This window comes from Macaca nemestrina, chromosome 2 (assembly GCF_043159975.1).
Source record: "Macaca nemestrina isolate mMacNem1 chromosome 2, mMacNem.hap1, whole genome shotgun sequence".
NCBI classification, from domain to species: Eukaryota; Metazoa; Chordata; class Mammalia; order Primates; family Cercopithecidae; genus Macaca; species Macaca nemestrina.
In genome coordinates this window covers 188,239,927-188,259,925 of record NC_092126.1, presented here as the reverse complement: position 1 = coordinate 188,259,925, position 19,999 = coordinate 188,239,927, and the positions used below count along the sequence as shown (strand labels likewise).

Here is a 19,999-nt window from a genome sequence, read left to right as displayed (position 1 = left end):
GGGACCCTAGACCTCGGTGGCATGGGCTCACAAGCGGGATCTTTTGATCCATGGGTTGCACAGTTCTGTGGAAAAAGCACATTTTCCCAGAAGGGGAAGTATGCTCACTCACTGCCTTCCTTGGCTACGGGGTGGGTATCCCCTGCCCCGTGTGTCTATCAGGTGGGCCACCACACCACACTGGCCTTCCTTCCTCTCCTTGGGTCACACCAGCCATCTAGTCAGTTCTTATGAGAGCCTTGTGGCCACCTAGATACCTCGGTTGGCATTGTAGGATTTGCACACTATTACGGTTCTTTTCGATGGGAGCCTCTGCCCACCACTGCTTCCAGTGGGCCATCTTGGCTCTGCCCCCAATACTGGCATTTGATACCTCTTGTACAGTTCATCAAGTTTACTTCCCTAACATGTTGTTACATTCAATGTTTTGATTATCTTTATCAGAAAAAGGGATCACAGTCAATGATTTTGATGATCATGATAACAGAGAATCACTGTGCCAATAGATTTCACGTGTACTGGTCAAGTATTTTGTAAAATGTCCCTCATCTAGAATTTTTCTGATGTTTTTCTGTGATTAGACTAAGGTCAGTTTGGAGAGGAAGATCAAAGGAATAAACTGACATTTTCATTATATCATATAAAAAGTACATATATCAACATCATAGTTACTGTTAATTTAGCTGTATTGCCTAGCTGAGGTAGTCTTTGTCAGGTTTCTTCACTGAGGAGTTTTAGTCTGTCATTGTTTTATTCTGTAATCTCAGGAGGGTATCACTATGCATAGCCCGCAGTTAAGGAATGGGAAGTTCGGTTTCATCTTAAGGGCCAAGTGTCTACACAAATAATTTGAAATTCATCACCGGCAGTTTTTTTTTTTTTTTTTTAGATTTATTTTCTCCTATTTTGCAATTATTAACAATAATTTATTTATGTAAGTGTTAGCTTGTGGGTATTTGTGGTATTCTTTGAGTTTTAATACAATACTAAGTTATTTATTTTGTTGCTCAAATCATTTCAGCTTTGGCTGTTGGAAGTTCTTTAGTTCTTGTGTCACTTGGACCTATCCTTTTCATTTTGTGTGTGTGTGTGTGTGTGTATGTGCATGTGCATGCGTATTTGTTCAGTATTTTCTTACCTTCTGATACTGTGAGATGCTTCAGTCTCATCTTATGTATGCCCTATACCAGTGCTAAAATCAAGCATTTCTCTAAGACACCTTGATCCATTTGATTGAAGAATGGTGTTGAAAACCAAGATCTAAGGGCACTATGTGCTAATCGATAGTGAAGTGTTTCTGCTGCTAGGCCAATTCAGCTGACAGATGCGAAAAGAATATGCGTATGCTAATCCATGTAAATATATAGATATCTGTATTACACTATATATTCATCTGTGTCTAAATTAGGCTACATATGAGTTCATTTTTACGTCTCCACCTCTAATTTAGTACCATATCTATCATTCTTGCATTCTTTCCTTGGGTGTATGTCACCTCAAACTCCAACAGTAATAAATCTGCCTCCCAACATTAGCGAACTATTTACTAAAAATCCAATTACTATGTTATTAATTTAATTACGTATAGTGATTTCAAAATTGATAATTCCTTTCTTTGTGGGAAACAACATTTTCCACTTGAAGACAGGACATATGGTGCCTTTAGACTTACAGTTTCCACTAATATCCAAAGCACCATTTATCCAACTCTCTTTAGCACAGTTGTTTCATACATTTGTAATAGCATCAGATTGACTTGTCATATTCTGTATTCTATTCTTGGATCCTTTTGGTTCCTAAAGTGATTTATTTTTAATTTACATGCAATAAGTTCACACTTTGTGTTGTAAAGTTCTATGGGTTTTTGACAAATGCATAGTGTTATATCTCCACCACAACACGATTAGAATAATGTCATCAGTTTAAAAAATCCCTTGTGTTTGACATCTTCAACCTTCCTCCTCCCAATCCCTGACAATCACTCATCTTTTACCATCTCTATAACTTTGTTATTCTAGAATGCTATATAAAAGGAATTATATAGTATTACACAGAAGACTTTCAGACTGACTTTCACCTATCAATATACATTAAAATTTAATGTTTTCTGTAACTTACTAGGTCATTCCTTTATATTGCTGAATATTATTTTATTTTATGTATGTAGTGCAATGTATCAGCTCACCTACTGAAATACATCATAGTTGTTTCCAGTTTTTGGCTATTGTGAATAAAGTGTTATAGCTTTCACATGCAAATTTTTGAGAGAACATACTTTTTTTTGTTTTGTTTTGTTTTGTTTTTTGAGACGGAGTCTCGCTCTGTCGCCCAGGCTGGAGTGCAGTGGCCGGATCTCAGCTCACTGCAAGCTCCGCCTCCCGGGTTCACGCCATTCTCCTGCCTCAGCCTCCCGAGTAGCTGGGACTACAGGCGCCCGCCACCTCGCCCGGCTAGTTTTTTATGTATTTTTAGTAGAGACGGGGTTTCACCGTGTTAGCCAGGATGGTCTCGATCTCCTGACCTTGTGATCCGCCCGTCTCGGCCTCCCAAAGTGCTGGGATTACAGGCTTGAGCCACTGCGCCCAGCCGAGAGAACACACATTTTATATCAAAGAACTTCAGAATGTGATTGTTGGCTCTTACGGTAAGACTTCATTTATTGCTTAAGATACTGAAAAACTGCTTTCCAAAATTACTATACTAATTTGTATTCATACAAGCAATAATTGAAAGTTTCTGTTGTTTCACATTCTTTCAAAAATTGGACTTTTCAGCTATGTGTATTTTCAAAAGTGGTGTCTTATTATTTCAATACACATTTTCATAATGAAAAACAATAATGAACGTATTTTTATATGCTTGGTTGCCACCTACATTTCCTTTTTGGTATGGTGTATGTTGAGATCTTTTGTCAATCAAATTGGATTTATTATTTCCTTATTGTTGAAATTTAAGAAGTCTTTGTATATTTTGGATTCAAGTAATATCTCAAATACATAAATTGCAAAAATTTTCTCCTATCTTATGACTTATCCATATTTTTAACTGTGTTTTGTAGAGCAAAAGTTTTTAATATTAATAAATCCAGCACTATATATATATATATGTTCTTTTTTGTGGATTATACTCTTGGTGCTTTATCTTAAAATATCATTAAGTCTAGGGTCATATAGACTTTATCCTAGTTTTTACTGTAGATGGTCTGTATTTTTGACTTTAACATGATGTCTTCAATCTATCTGAAATAACTTTTATTTAAGGTATAAGATCTAAGGTCTGTTCCTATGTTCTTTTTTTTTTTTTTTTTTCTGAGAAATGTCCAACTGTACTGACACCGTTTTTGAAAGACTATCTTTTCTTCATTGCATTGCTTTTTCTCTTTTGTCAAATATCAGTTGGCTATATTTGTCTGGGTCTGGTTTTGGACTCTCCATTCTATCCCAATGATCTGTATCCAAATTTGGTATATACTTTCACCGACATTATGTTGTTGTTACATTGTAGTACTACATTAGGTGTTATAATAAGTATTGAACTCAGGTACTATGAGTTCTCAACTTTTGTTCTTCTTCAATATTGTGCTAACTATTCTTAGTGTTTTATGTTTTGACATTAATTTTAAAATCGACTTTTGAGTATCTACAAAGTAGCTCAATGGATATTGTTTGGCGTTGCATAGATTATATAGATCAGGTTGAGAAATGATACCTCAACAATATTGTATTTTCCAATGTATGGAAAATAAATAATGCTTCTTCCAAACCATGGACAATGAATAATGGTTCATTTCTTTAAATCTTTTATTTGTTTCTTCAGTGCGTTTTATTTTTCTACCAAAAAAAAAAAAAAATCTGTGACATTTTGTTAATCTTACCTAAGTATCTCTCTTTTTTTTTTTTCAGTGACATTGTAAATGGTACTATTAAAATTTTTCAAATCTATTTTTTATTCCTAGCATGTAAAAAAAGAATGAGTTTTTGTATATTGACTTTAGAAATCAACAAACTTGTAGTTTCAATATAGGTTGACATAAAGTTAAAATATTTCTTAATAATAATATTAAATTTTGTGTACTTTTTACTTTTGAAAGTGCTCATCATTTTTAGGACATTTGGATAAATGGTTCATTAAAATTCCATGAGTTACTGTTTAGTATAGACTCTTGCACAATACTTTAAAACTTTTGTCACTAAATGTATTTCTTTGTTGAAGGGCTCAGAATACACATTAATGGGTGATGCGAATTTACATTTAAATTATTGACATTAAGTTCACCAAATATGATTCAGGTCAGCCTCCAACATTTTTAGAGCAAGTCACAGGCTCCTGTATATTGACTTTATGTCTGGTGACCTTGTAAATTCACTAGTTAGCCCTTATTTTTTTGTCTGTTGCTTCTTTTTTAGATTATTTGGGGTTTCTCCTTGAGAGATCTTGTCATCAATGAATAGTTCTGACTATAGTTTTGTTTATCAAATACTGACTTTTGTCTTACTGTATTAGCCAAGACTTTTTATATTATGATTAAAAGCAGTGTAGAAAGAAGAAATCCTTGCTTTGTTCCCAATTTTTAAAAGAGAAGTGTTTATTTCTCAACATTTACTATAAAGTAAGCTTGGATTTTGTTTTGTTTTTTGTATATTCCCTTTATTAGGTTGAGAAACTTTCCTGTTAGTCCTAGTTTTGGAGTTTTTTCATAAAAATGTGTTGCAACTTGTCAAATAATGTTTGTGCATCTATGGATAGTACATACTTTTTCTTCATGAGTCTGATAATATGATGTTCACAATGACTGCTCACAAATGTTGACCCAGTGTTGCATTTGTGGAATAAACTCAATTTGGTTTTGATATAATATTATTCTTTTTATGTATTGCTAATATTTATTAATATTTTATTGAAGATTTTCACATCTCTGTTCACAAGAAAGAATGGGCTGTTGTTTTGTTGTTATGATGTATTTTATGGTGATAGTATTATAACGCTGGCCCCATAAAATGAGTAAGTAGTGTTACTTTTTCTTTTTGTTTTTTCTTTTTTTGAAGAGATGGAGGAGAACTGCAATTATTTTTTCTTCAAATGTTTGGTAGATTGCACATGTAAAACCTTTGATCCTGGTAAGGTTTTGTGTTGTTTTTTGTCTTTGGAAAAGTTGATATTATATTAAAATTATATTACAAATACATTAGCTATTTCTCTTAATGCAAATTTTAATAGTTTGTGTGTTCCAAGGAACTGATCAATTTTATCTTTGCTATTAATTTTTTAAGCATAGAGTTACTTATAGTATTAAATTTTTAAATGCCTATGAAATTATTAGAAATGACATTCATTTTTTATATTGGTGGCTTATGCTTCCTCTTTTATTTTCTTATTCTGTTTTTTAGTTTATTAATTTTCTTAATCTTTGTAAAGAATCACATTTTGGTTTTCATGACTCATTTTTTTTTTTTATTCACAGGTTATTTGGTATGTTATTTGGTATAATTTTAAAATATTTTGGAATTTTTTAGTTTTCCTTGTGTTACTGATTTGTAGTTTAATTTTACTACACTCTGAGATTTCTATTCTTTCAAATATGAATGGTGTCTTTTATGCCACAGAATGTGTTCCATCTTGGTGAATGCTGTATGCAAAATTGAGTTGAATGTGTATTCTACTGCTGTTGATGGGGTATTCTAAAAATGTCAATTAAGTCAACTGATTAATGGTACTGTTTAGGTCCTTTGCATCCTTATTTAATCACTGCCTCCTTAATTTATTATTGACTGTACTGTGGACTTATACCTCCTTTCACTTCTCAGTTTTTGCCTCAGGTATGTTGATGTTCAATTGTTACAGTCTCACACTTCTGGGAGTGCTTTGTCTTAAGGTAGTATCCTTAACATAGTTATTTCAGTTTTCACTTGTTTTGTTTTAGTGTTATTGTACTGTCTTCTTCCCTTTATTTTTAACCTTTCTGAGTCTTTTAATTTAAATTGGCTTTTTAAAATAAAACATATAATTGGGTCTTTTTTGTTGTTGTTGTTGTTTCAACACTAACCCTCTCTATTTTGATTGGTATGTTGTTTTGGTGTGTTTAGACCATTCATATTGAGAGTTGTTGCTACAATTAGATTAATGTCTAACATGTTTGTAGCTACTTTCTGATTTTGGCACTTTTTGTTTCTTTTCCTCCTCTGTTTCTGCATTGTTTTAATTTAATGTTTTATGTGATTTTTTAAAAGCTTTTTCTATAGCTCATCATTTGTTTTTTGTTTTATGCTAGGCATGTTTTAACCAGTATAGGAATTATATTGAATAGGCCTTTCAAAATGAGGTTTTATATTAATCTGTCTAGTGTTTGGACTGGGTTTAATGTTTGTGGTAGTTAAATATACCAGAGGCTTCAAGTTCCTCTAATGTCCTTGTTTTTGTCTCCCTTCTTAACTTCGAGACTTCCTTATGTGCTTCTTCTCAAAAATAGTCTGCTACTTGAAACTCTTTCAGTTGAATCTGTTGTAATTATGATGTCATTATACTGATATAAAATTATATTGGTTTAGTGGTCATGTATTGGAAGGGTATGCTCCGTAATCTTTCTATGTTTCTGTGTCTTAGTAGGTCTCTTTCTCAAAACAGTGTGGAAATATGTTATTTACTCTATATAATCATCTGTTTCTACTTTTTTATCCTGTCATAGGTCTCAGACTAGCCTTCCTGCCTGGGAGCTCTCCTTGCCTACTTCTGAAGTTGGTCACTGGAATGTGTTCCAAGAATGTTGAATTATTTCTGAACTTGCCAATGTTTTTCTCTGTGATTAGGCCATCTGTGTTTGCTAATTCATGCTTATTAAATTAGGCTCCTACCCTCCCACGTGGGCTGAGAGATAGAGGCCCTATCTTCCATGACGGTTACATTTATTCAAATGAATGACTTCAAGGTCCTTGAAAAAGACAATATTGGGCTGTAAAACTGGCAAGAGAGTTTTGAAAAAGTGCATGGAAATAATGTACAATTATAAGTTTTCTAAAGCAAATGCTCTAAGAAAAAGGAAGGTCAGGAGCCAAGACAGGGAAAGACCTGTCTAAAATTCAATCATGGTGAGGGGAACATTAGACTATCTTAGGGACAGGAGCACTTTGAAAGCCTGAGGGGGGCGGATCACGAAATCAAGAGATCCAGACCATCCTGGCCAACATGGTAAAACTCCATCTCTACTAAAAATACAAAAATTAAGTGGGTGTGGTGGCATGTGCCTGTAATTCAGCTACTCAGGAGGCTGAGGTAGGAGAATTGCTTGAACCCAGGAAGCGGAGATTGCAGTTTGCAGTGAGCCAAGATCATGCCACTGCACTCCAGCCTGGCAACAGAGCAAGACTCTGTGTCAAACAAACAAACAAAAACTGTTTTAGTCATTTGTAAAGACAAATTGAATTAAGAACACTCTTGTACTGGGCACTTAAACACACACACACACACACACACACACACAACTATTTATTCAGAGTATAAAACTAAGGGATTGAAATGTCATGACTTGTATAGTTCTGATGATTCAGCTCTTGTTCCAGGTCAGGAGGCTGTCATAGCTGTGAAAGGAAAGTATCTTGGGTCCCTTCAACCTGGGAACCACTCAGGGCAAATCTGCTTCCCATTCTATTCAAAGTCATCCCTCTGCTCACAGGGATACATACATATTCTGATTGCCTTCTTTGTAAAGACCTATCAGAAACTCAAAAGAATGCAACCATCTCTCTTACCTACCTGTGACCTGGAGGCCCCCTTGCTTTGAGTTGTGTCCACTTTTCTGGGCAGAACTGATGTACCTCTTACCTATATTGATTGATGTCTCATGTCTCCTAAAACACATAAAACCAAGCTATGCCCGGACCACCTTGGGTACATGTCATCAGGACTTCCTCAGGCTGTGTCATTGTCCTCAACCTAGGCAAAATAAACTTTCTGAATAAACTGAGACCTGTCTCATATTTTCCAGGTTCACTTTTTGGTAATCACCAAAGGATTCTTGAGTGGAGATGCCTTTGACCTTTGACAAATCTCTAGGTGCTTGTACCAGCATGAGCTAACTTTATGATTCAAACTGTTGTGTCCCAGTGAGTTAGAGAGAAACTCCACACTTTGAGACGAATTCAGGAGTCCTTTATTAGCCGCCGACCGAGAGAGGGCTAATGCTCGAAATTCTCTCGGCCCCAAAGAAGGAGCTTGATTTTCTTTTATACTTTAGAAAGGGGAGGGTGAGGGTTCTAGTTAAAACAATCTTACAGAAGTTACGCCGTAAAAATGTTAAAAGGATAAATGGTTACAGGAACGCAAACAGTTCCAGGTGCAGGGGCTTAAAATCTATCACAAGGTGATAAGACGCGGGGCTTTGGACGTTATTAACCGAACACAAATGTGGGGGTTCTGGGTGCTATTAACCAGGTGAAGTCCTGGGAACTGCGGATATAGCTTGCCACAGTATCTTATCAGTTAATTGCATTCTTGGATGTGCTGGGAGTCAGCTTGCCCAAGTTAAGTCCTTGAGGAAGGAGGGTGGGGTAAGGGGCTGCAAGAGAAAGAGCCAAAATGGAGTCTATCTGGCTCTCTTAGCTAAGGGAGAGTCAATTCAGGAGGGAGAGTCAATTCAGGTTAATACAAGTTAGGGTATCACAAAACTAATAGGACAATTTGCTGAGACCTGAGAGCACCCCCTCCAGAGAATCCCTAAGCTCCCAAAATTTGGTCAAGATCCAAAGTTTATTTTGCTGAACAACTCCCTTTTTTTTTTTTTTTTTTTTTTGGAGTTTTACTTGCTTTCAACAGGAAGGCAAGTTTTCCTGCTTCCGTGATGATGGAAGGAAGGTAACTCCTTTATGGAGTTTGAGCTTGCTTCCAACAGGGAAGATGAATTTTTTTTTTTTCCTTTTTTCCTTGCTTCTAAAAATGGTAGAAAGCAGTCTACAACCTGAGACCTGAGACCCAATACTAGGTAAGAAACTGGTTGGGATTCTGTCTTGCAAATTCTTTTTAAATGACTAAAGTTAGCATTTAACAAGCAGCTGCTGTTAATTTCTCTTCACACTTAAAGCACTCAGATATCATATAATCTGTGTGATCACAGTTCATTTTGCTTAACAGTTTCATTGTTTTTTTCTGTCTTGGTCAAATCCTAAAGGAAACCCTAACTCATGGGGAACAAGTTCTCTGAAGTGAGAGGAATATGGCCAGCAAGAGGAAAATAGAATTTCTAATTGTAACTACTAAAGGGGCTTTATTTACATAATTATCGGGAGAACCCGCTCCCAATGTTTAACATGGGTTCTTTTCTATTTCCCAAGTGTCTCGGCTGGGTTGAGAAATAAAGGGAAAGAGCACAAGAGAGAGAAATTTAAAGCTGGGTGTCCGGGGGAGACATCACATGTAGGCAGAATCCGTGATGTTTCCTGAACCCTTTAGTGATTTTCAAAAGGGGAGGGAGTGCACGAATAGGGTGTGGGTCACAGAGATCACATACTTCGCAAGGTAATAAAATATCACAAAGGAAATGAAGGCAAGGCGAGATCACAGGATTACTGGATAAGGATAAATTAAAATTGCTAATGAAGTTTCCGGCATGCATTGTCATTGAGAACATCTTATCAGGAAACAGGGTTTGAGAGCAGGTAACCTGTCTGACCACAATTTATTAGGTGGGAATTTTCCCATCCTAGTAAGCCTGGGACACTATAGGAAACCGGGGCTTATTTCATCCCATAGGCTTCGACCATAAAAGACGGGACACCTTAAAAAGGGGCCATCTATAGGCCTACCTTCAGGGTGCATTCTCTTTCTCAGGGATGTTCCTTGCTGAGAAAAACAATTTAGCGATATTTCTCCTATTTGCTTATGAAAGAGGAGGAATATAGCTCTGTTCCCTCCGGCTCACCCGCGTCCAGTTCAAAGTTACCTCTCTCGTTCCCTGAACATCGCTGTTATCCTGTTGTTTTTTAAAGATGCCCAGATTTCATATTCGAACACACATGCTCTACAAACAATTTGTGCAGTTGACACAATCACAGGGTCCTGAGGCGACATTCATCCTCCTCAGCTTACAAAGAAGATGACGAGATTAAGAGATTAAAGTAAAGACAGACATAGGAAATCACAAGGATATTCACTGGGGAAGTGATAAGGGTCCATGAAATCTTCACAATTTATGTTCAGAGATGACAGTAAAGACAGGTGTAAGAAATTATAAAAGTATTAATTTGGGGAACTAATAAATGTCCATGAAATCTTCACAATTTATGTTCTTCTGCTGGGGCTTCAGCCGGTCCCTCCCTTCGGGGTTTCTGACTTCCCACAACACATAAAAAGACCACTCTTTGCCAGCCACACCAAACTGAAAGAGCAATGATTGAACTGCTGAAATAGCAGCATTTTGTCCCAGCTCAAATACAGTAATGATATGTAAAGTTTTTTTCTTTTTTTTAAAGAGCTCAATGGTTAAAATCAGCTTAATTAAAAGGTTCACATCCGAGGTGTGTGTGTATATGTATATGTTTGTATTAAAAAAAGCTTTCATGTTTTTGGGGGGTTGTTTTTCTTTCCTAAGACCTTGTCTTTTGTTTTGAGCAAATTTCTTTTTCTCGGTTGACTAAGTTTTGTTTTCACCCGATTTTTGGACTAAAATAATTATTGCCACAAAGTCTACTTTTGGGGTTTTAAAGAAGAATGTAGTTTAGTCACTCAGAAATGTCTTTGTTTAAAAAAGTTTTAAGTGGACTGTAAAAGTGTCTCTCTCTAATACCACCGGACTTTTTCTCTCTGTACCTTATGATGTAAATTTTGCTATTTGATTTTCACCTAAGTTGTTTCCTTTAATGTGCAAATTTAAGGCTATTTAGCTGACAACTGCTTAGGGTTGTGAAACAGGTTATCAAGAATCTGAAAGTCTAAGATAGGAAAAAACAACAAAAAAAAGGGAGGGGTCTTTATTTGTTATTTTATTTTATTTTGAGATGAAGTTTTGCTCTTGTTGCCCAGGCTGAAGTGCAATGGCATGATTTCAGCTCAATGTAACCTCCACCTCCCGGTTTCAAGTGATTCTCCTGCCTCAGCCTCCTGAGTAGCTGTGATTATAGCCACCCACCACCATGCCTGGCTAATTTTTTTCTATTTTTAGTAGACATGGGGTTTCACCATGTTGGCCAAGCTGTTCTTGAACTCCTAACCTCAGGTGATCTGCCAACCATGACCTCCCAAAGTGCTGGGATTACAGGTGTGAACCACTGAGCCTGGCTGGGGGGGTCTTTATTAATCTATAAAATGTGGTTCCATCGGCATGCCTAAAATGTCTTTATATGTATTTATGTGTTCTGTACAAAATATGTCACTACTAAAAATACATTAAAAAGCTCTAAAGCTCTAATTAATTGACTTTTACAAAGTGCTTAAGTCAGATACTAAAAAAAAAAGACTAGTCCAATGCTTTTTCAATTTTACGTAACTTAAGTAAAATCTTGAGTAAATAAACTGATTTTTAAGTTTTTGGTAAAGTAATATTAGAAATGTCTTAAAAATTGGCTGCATACATCTTTGTTTGCATTTATTAATCAAGCAAATTTCATACTTATCCCTGCCAAATATTATAAGGTGTCAAAATTTGACATAGGGTATAGAAAACTATAACCCAGCCCCAAACAGAATGATATTGACTTTTGTAATTTTTAATAAACAAGACACTGATACGGGTTTAATAAAAATAACTGCATCTTGAAATTAGTAAGATTACCATAACTTCTAATCCTGTGGCTTTAGGCAGTCTGGTTCACAGATAATAAGGAGGTTTTTTGGGAAAGGACTGTTATAGTTTTTGATTCAGAACTAAACTATAAGTTCCTCCCAAAGTTAGTTCAGCCTAAGCCCAAGAATGAACAAGGACAGCTTGGAGTTCCACAGCAAGATGGAGTCAGTGAGGTCAAATCGTTTTTTACTGTCTCAGTTATAATTCTGCAATGGTGGTTTCATAACTTTAAATCATAACTATCACAGTTTCCATAAATAATCTAGGTAAACAATTAAAATTAAATAATGAGGCAAATGTAATGGGATAAATACTTGTAGACAAACTGGTCATAATTTAGAATATAAAGCTATATTAAATTAAATGATAGATATTTTATTATTTGGGTATTTTTCAACAAATGTATATTGTAGAAAAACATTCTTGTTGCTAAAAAGAAGTATGTCCTTTCTTTAAAAAAAAAAAGTGATCAAGTTTTTTCTAATTCAAAGTTTATTTAAAGTTTACATATAAAATAAGGTAAAAGGAAGCAGGACTAAAACAAGATGTAAATAAAGGTATAAAACTAAGTTTTTTTGAGTTAAAAAAGCTTAAAGAAAAATAATTTTATATAAGAAAGAATATTTTATGGTAAATTTAGTCCTAAAATAAAATAACTGCTTGTTTAAAAGGAGGGATGTTCAGGACAAACCAGAAAGTCATATTATTATTAAATTTTGGTTTACCTAGAAAAAAACTGAGATAATTTTTTTTTTTAACTAAGGTTATTACATCCAAGTATTTTCCTGTATGTGTGTTTAAAGTCCTTGTAACATTGAGTTAGAGGGCTTTAACTCCTGTATCTAAAAAGGACACCAAGTCCTGCTAAATCTTAAACCCTGAAAGCAATTAAAGCATCATCTTCAGACCTCATAGAAGATGCCAATCAAAACAAACTTCATTCCTGAGACACAGGGCAATAAATTAAAGCTGCTCAACTCCTCAAGGCCCAGGGACTATCACTGAAGAGTTGGGCTCATCAGATTCAAAGCGCTGATTTTGAAAGACTATTAGACCTAGTTCAGTTTCTCTATAAATTAATCATTAATGCCAAAGGCACACTAATGCAAAACCAGTATATGGACCCCTGTGTCAGAATAACAAGGTTTTCTTGAAGCATTAACCAACTCTTTAATAAAGGTTGTAAAAGGCTTATGGAAGTTATATTTTATAATTAATTTAAATCTTATAGATTGAAAATTTTGAAAAACATGTAATTGGCCTCATTTTTTTTTTTTTAACGACTTCTTGTTTAGAAAATTAAGTCTCTTCTCTCAAAGGATGAAAGTTTTTGCTTTTTTTTTTTTTTTTTGAAATAAATCCTTGAATTATCACTTTGGTTAAATAAATGACTTTATAATGACCTGTAATCCTATTTTGTAATGTTAAGTGTTTTAAACCTTTTATATTTGACAAACTTTCCAAAATCAAATTATAAGTTATGTATTTTCCTAACCTAATTAATACTTTAATATATTTGGTTCCCCTAAAGTCCAAAAATGACATAATTTGGCTTATTTGGTGTAAAAATTACACAGGAAGCATTGTCAAATATGAAATGGTGTTTGGTTTTCTTTCGGATATATTTATATAAATATGTTATTGGTATATGTTCCAAAATTATGAGAAACTCCTGTAATATAACTAATATAACTAATATAACTAATATAACTTAGTGTACATTATCAGTAAAAATCAAAATTGTTATGTTATAATTATTGGGTGCCACAGAGGTAACAAATTTCCTTGTCAATTGTCTTTTGACTATGGCTGCCTTAAAACTGTTTTTTCATCAATGGACAATTGTTGTCTTGTTTGATCCTCTTTAGAAGGTGGCTTTATAATCAGCTATAAAACTCAAACAGGCACTCTCAATTCAGGTTTCTGATAACCTTGGAGATTGTGATACCACAATAGAGGAAAAACTTTCAGGACTCATGGAGAGCTAAAATATTTATGAGGATCAAGCAGAACAGATTAACTCCATGGACTGAACCAATCTTCTTAACTCTTTACTTAAAATGTTTGCTGATCCTTTGTTTTGTTTTTCAGTCATAAAACTTTTCTTTTGGGCTATTGACAGCTTTTCGAAATTTAGTATACTCCTATGAACAAAATTTAGAGCATATTTGTTTCTCTCAACCTGATTTCTCCAGAATTTAGAAGCTATTTGTGAGTATTATTAACTTATGGCAATACAGTTATTTGCATAATGCAACAAGAAGCTGTTTGCATTTGTAACAGGACACAACTGGAGAAATTGATTATTTTACCAAGGCTTTGACTGGAATGGTGTGCCTTCCTTTAAGGAATCAAAATTGACTTACAAAGCCAATAAAGCCTTTGGAAAACCTGGCCTCATGATTTGTCTTTAGTGAAAAGGGGAAACTGGAGAGTGAAAAATCTCCAGTTGATAGTACACCCATTGTTAGATTCTAGTATTGCCAATTTTTTTCCCATTTTTATTATCCTCCACAGTTAGGGCTAAATTCTATTTTTTTTCTTGGCTACAGGTCTTCAAAATAATGTTTTTAATTATTTTTTCTTTTTCTTCTTTTCTTCCATTTTTTTCCTAATTGGGAGTCATTGAAAACTAAGTTGTATTTTCTTAAAGCCCTGCAAACTGAAACTAGACAACTTAAACTTCAGAAGAAAGTAACAGTAACCTATTTACATACATAAGCCACTTTCACACCTGCTGGTATAGACTTCAGAGTAATACGTGGACTGTAGAATAATGTGGCCTATATCGATTTTTTTCAGGATTGCTCTTTTGTTTGTTGTTGTTTTTCCTCCCTTCCTCCCCCTTATTTCCCCTTCACAGGACATGGGACTTCACAACCTGTTAAAAAATGAGCTTTCAGGACATACCCACCTAGAAATAAACCATCCTAACCATGAGAGATCATATGAAACCTGAGACCAGGGACTCATTTTCTTGTAAAGTGGTTTCTCCAAAAGATTTTTAAAAGGAAAAGGGGGAAATGTAAAAAGAAAATATCTTGGGCCCCTTGAAGCTGAAAACCCCTCAGGGCAAATCTGCTTCCCATTCTGTTCAAAGCCATCCCTCTGCTCACAGAGACAGAGGCTTATTCCGACTTCCTCCTTTGGAAAGACTTACCAGAAATTCAAAAGAATGCAACCATCTGTCCCTCACCTCCCTGTGACCTGGAAGCCCCTGGTTGGTGGGTGGTGAGTGGTTTGCTTTTACTTTTCTCTGCCTTTCTTTATAAACGGAACTAATGTACTTCTCACATATTTTGATTGTTGTCTCATGTTTTCCTAAAATGTATAAAACCAAGCTGTGCCCTGACCACCTTGGGCACATGTCATCAGGACTTCCTCAGACTGTGTCACGGCCTTGGCAAAATAAACTTTCTAAATTAACTGAGACGTGCCTCAGAATTTCTGGGTTCACACAGCGTTAGTATATTTTTTGAGGATATATCTGGAGGATGTAATATAAAGGGTTCTTCTGAGAGCAGTTTTTTTTTTTTTTTTTTTTTGAGATGGGGTCTCGCTCTGCGGCCGAGGCTGGAGTGAGTGGCGCGATCTCGGCTCACTGCAAGCTCCGCCCCCCGGGTTCCCGCCATTCTCCTGCCTCAGCCTCTGGAGTAGCTGGGACTACAGGTGCTGCCACCACGCCCGGCTAGTTTTTTGTATTTTTTAGTAGAGACGGGGTTTTACCGTGTTAGCGGGACAGTCTCGATCTCCTGACCTCGTGATCCGCCCGTCTTGGCCTCCCAAAGTGCTGGGATTATAGCGTGAGCCACCGTACTCGGCCCTGAGAGCAGTTTTTAAGCTATCAGGGTCCCCTGTTTCCTGGCTTATAAAAATCCAGAGGAGGGCAGGTGGCATTATATCACTTGTATCTGCCTCAATCTGTGTTCAGAGATCTTAAATTTTAAAGCACATATCCCCACAATATTTCAATCATCATTCATCCCTTGTTGGAAATTATATTTTTTTCTGAGACTCGGGACTGCAGTTCTACACATATCTGGGCTTTTTTTTTCTGGCTTGTGCCTTAAAAATTAGAGATTCACTCAGAATATTATGACCTTTTAAAGTACCAAATTTCTTGGCATCTTGATTCCATGTAATTATATTGTAAACTTCAATCATATCTTCCAAGTCAGCAGAACGCTTTATACTTGGACCTTCCTCTAAAATGAGGTTTACATTTTTCAATTATTAGGCAGGTTTACCTTCTACCTGGAGACAGTTTGACAAATGTTTGTTTTATTGATTTCTAATGTTTCTCTCTCTCTCACACACACACTCTCTCTCTGTCTCACACACACACACACACACACACACACACACACACACACACACACATCTCTAGTTAAGGTTTTTTCTTAGGTTTAGTATTCATTATATTTATTAAGAGGGATAGTAACATTGTTGACCCTGTTCAACTATGAAGAGGTAGATTTAAATGATTGGTTGACCTAATTTTTAATGGTTTTTCTAATATAACTTGGTAAAACAATTTAGAATATCAGGCAATTGGAAAAACAAGACCACACATTATTTCTCTTCCTTTTCTCTCTTGAAAAAACTCCTTCTTTATACATGCATGCACAGAACAGATTTCTGCAAAGCAAATTTTTGTGTGTAAAAAATAAAATAAAATTTGACAACAATGCCAACAGCTTGGAATGCATCCAAAAATGAAAAAAAAAAAAAGTTTAATATTCATTTCTTGATGTTTGTGTTAAAAATACCTAAGAGGACAAAGAAAATATAGTCTGCTTATGTTTGATTTAACATGTCAAATGTTTCTACATTATAAGCAATAAAAGATTGAAGCTCTTTATTTGCAAGTCAAACTAAACAATTATTGTTGTATGCACTTTTTCTAGGAAATGTATTTTCTTTCAAAAACATTTGAAGCCTTCTAACTCAGATCCCATCAGTAAACCATATGGCATTTTTTTCATCCACCATTTCACAGGGAAATAGCTCATCGATTATTTATGTTTCCTTTTGGAGATTTTCTTTTGTTAATATGCTTAAATAAATTTCCTTTTATTTTACAGAAAAGCAGACTAAATAGGGGCTACAGACAGGTGAGAAGAGCTAACATTACTAATGTAGTTCTACAAAGTTGTTTGTTTCTAAGCACTTTAGAAACTTACCCTCTGGTTATAATTTTTCAATTTTTGAAATTACACTGAGTATTAACAAAGCACGTCACATGCTAAAGTAAAGCCGTTTATTTAAATGAGAAGCCAGTTTGTAGTGCCGTGATCAACTAAAGATATTGTAATTGTAAGAAAGAAATTATGTATCATTCCCGTACTAATAGTCTGATTTGCCGCAATATTGTGCTGTTGTAAGGTATAGAAAGGTTTAGAAAACTTCTAAGTGATTTTAGTCGCATGCTGCCCTATTTTAATCTAAAATGTATATGAATTTTTTGTGATAATGAATAAAATAACCATCTGCAATTAATTAAAATATAGTTTTCACTATCAGCTTTGGTTAACTAATAATTAATGGAAATGAAAACTGATTTAATATAAAACTGAATTTGTCAGTTTATCCAGATAGCAGCTTATTTATATTATCTACTAGGACAGCAACATAGCTTTTACTTTACATACTCAGGATGCTTCAGCCATGTCATCTAAAATTTCACTTTGTACCCCACATTAAAATGAATCATGGTTTGGTAATAGTAGATTTAATTTCTAAATATCTTAACAATCTGAAAGTTTAACCCTTTTGCCTTCCTATTTTCAAGTAAAAATTGTTTCTTTTGGTGGAAAAGATGAAGCAGAACTGTAGTTAAGCGTTTTCGCATCTGGTTTGGCTGCAGGTTTACATCATTCCCTTTGCTTCAAGCCATGAGCGCCGTGAAGTGGACTTTTACTTCCAAAGACAGCTAGGAAAATTAATATTAATATAAGAGTGATATAATCATGATGAAATAAAATAAGTCATTGATAGAAAAGAGTTTAAATATTTGTTTACTTTCAAGAATGTGTTATAAAAGTAAAAATTTGACAAAGTGTTACCAAATAGAAATGATCAATTAATCATTGTAATTTCCTTAGTCACCTTGTTCCTAGTGTATAAATTTGTTTCTAAAGATAGTTATGACACATTTTTGGTGGCTGATGTTTAAGTTGTTAATTTTCTTGCCCAATAATTATGTTTACACATTTAATTTCTAATTACTAGTAATTTATTAGTAATTGGTAATTATAAATAATTTGTAATTTATTAGTTTAATCTATGAAACAAATCACTGGCAGTTTAAACCATGCTTCTCCTTGCCTGAATGGATGAGCATACCTTCCCAGAGGAGTTCTGTTTCCTGTGTTTATAGGAAGGTCATTTCTTTAGACTATATGTGTCTGGTCTCTTTCATAAGGATACTAATATCTTGTACAATTTTTTATAACTAATTGAAAAAAAATGAACCTGCCATGCCCATTTTAAGTAAGGGTAATAAGACAGTAATTATAATTCTATCAGTAACCTAGCATTTAAACATATGCTGCTATTCTCAAACTATTGTGAAATAAGGACTTGCAAGCATTGCTCTGACTGATCTTATTAAACTCTACCATACTTCATTATGCTCTTTACTTCCTAAACTTTTGACGTCTCGTATTCAGATATGAATTCTAAATTATCATTAATTAAAAGCAAATACTTAGGTCATGGTTCAGATATTAATAAATTAATGCAATTTTGCTTTCTAAAATCCCATATATACTGTCCATGTTAGATATAACCCTGGAATAATTTTGTCTTTATTTATGTATGCATGTATTTTTATTTATTTAATTTGAAGTTCTGTGGTACATGTGAAGGATATGCAGTTTTGTTACATAGGTAAATGTGTGCCATGGTGCTCTGCTGCGCCTATCAACCCTTCACCTAGGTATTATGCCTAGCACGCGCTAGCTATTTTTTCCTGATACTCTCCTGCCCCTCGCCGTCCCTGACAGGCCCCAGTGTGTGTAGTTTCCCTGGCCATTCCTGTGTCCATGTGTTCTCATTGTTCAGCTCCCACTTATGATTGATAAAATGTGGTGTTTGGTTTATGTTCTTGTGTTAGTTTGCTGATGATAATGGCTTCCAGCTCCATCCATGTCCCCGCAAAAGACATGATTATATTCTTTTTTATGGCTACATATAATTCCATGCTAAATATGTACCACATTTTCTTTATCCAGTCTATCACTGATGGTTATTTGGGTTGATTCCATGACTTTGCTATTTTAAATAGTGCTGCAATGAACATACAAGTCCATTTATCTTTATAATGGAATAATTTATATTCCTTTGGGTATATACCCAGTAATGGCATTGCTAGGTCAAATAGCATTTCTGGTTTTAGGTGTTTGAGGTATCACCACAGTGATTTCCACAATGGTTGAACTAATTTACATTCCCAACAACAGTATAAAAGCATTCCTATCTCTCCGCAGCCTTGCTGGTATCTGTTGTCTTTTTAATAATCACCATTCTGACTGGGGTGAGATGGTATCTCTTTGTGGTTTTGATTTGCATTCCTCTAATGATTAGTGATGTTGAGCTTTTTTATATGTTTGTTGGCCCCATAAATGTCTCCTTTTGAGAAATGTCTGTTCATGTCCTTTGTCCACTTTTTAATGGGGTTGTTTGCTTTTTTCTTGTAAATGTGTTTAAGTTCCTTGTAGTCTCTGGATATTAAACCTCTGTCAGATGGGTGGGGTGCAAAAATTTTATTCCGTTCTTTAGGTTGTCTGTTCACCCTGATGATAGTTTCTTTTGCTCTGCAGAACCTTTTTAGTTTAATTAGATCCCATTTGTCAATTTTTGCTTTTGTTTTTGCAATTGCTTTTGACATTTTTGTCAAGAAATCTTTGCCCATGTCTTTTTGCTGAGTGGTATTACCTAGATTTTCTTCTAGGGTTTTTATAGTTTGGGGTTTTACATTTAAGTTTTTAATCTATCTTGAGTTAATTGTGTATAAGGTGTAAAGAAGAGGTCCAGTTTCAGTTTTCTGCATATGGCTAGCCAGTTTTCTCAGTGCCATTTATGGAATTCTTTCCCCATTGCTTGTTTTTGTTTGGTTTGTCAAAGATCAGATGTTTGTAGATTACTATCTTATTTCTGGGTTCCCTAGTCTGATCCATTGGCCTATGTAACTGTTTTTGGACCAGTACCATGCTGTTTTGATTACTATTG

At 34.9% G+C, this 19,999-nt stretch overlaps 1 protein-coding gene across 1 annotated transcript; it reads right to left on the bottom strand.

Moving 5' to 3' along the window:
• Window positions 1-249: 249 nt before the first annotated feature.
• LOC139361660 (uncharacterized) lies at window positions 250-19,682 on the bottom strand. The gene is given in 4 exon segments (XM_071090440.1): window positions 250-402; window positions 11,047-11,136; window positions 11,139-11,264; window positions 19,425-19,682. Coding segments are annotated over 4 exon segments (627 nt in total).
• Window positions 19,683-19,999: the final 317 nt, after the last annotated feature.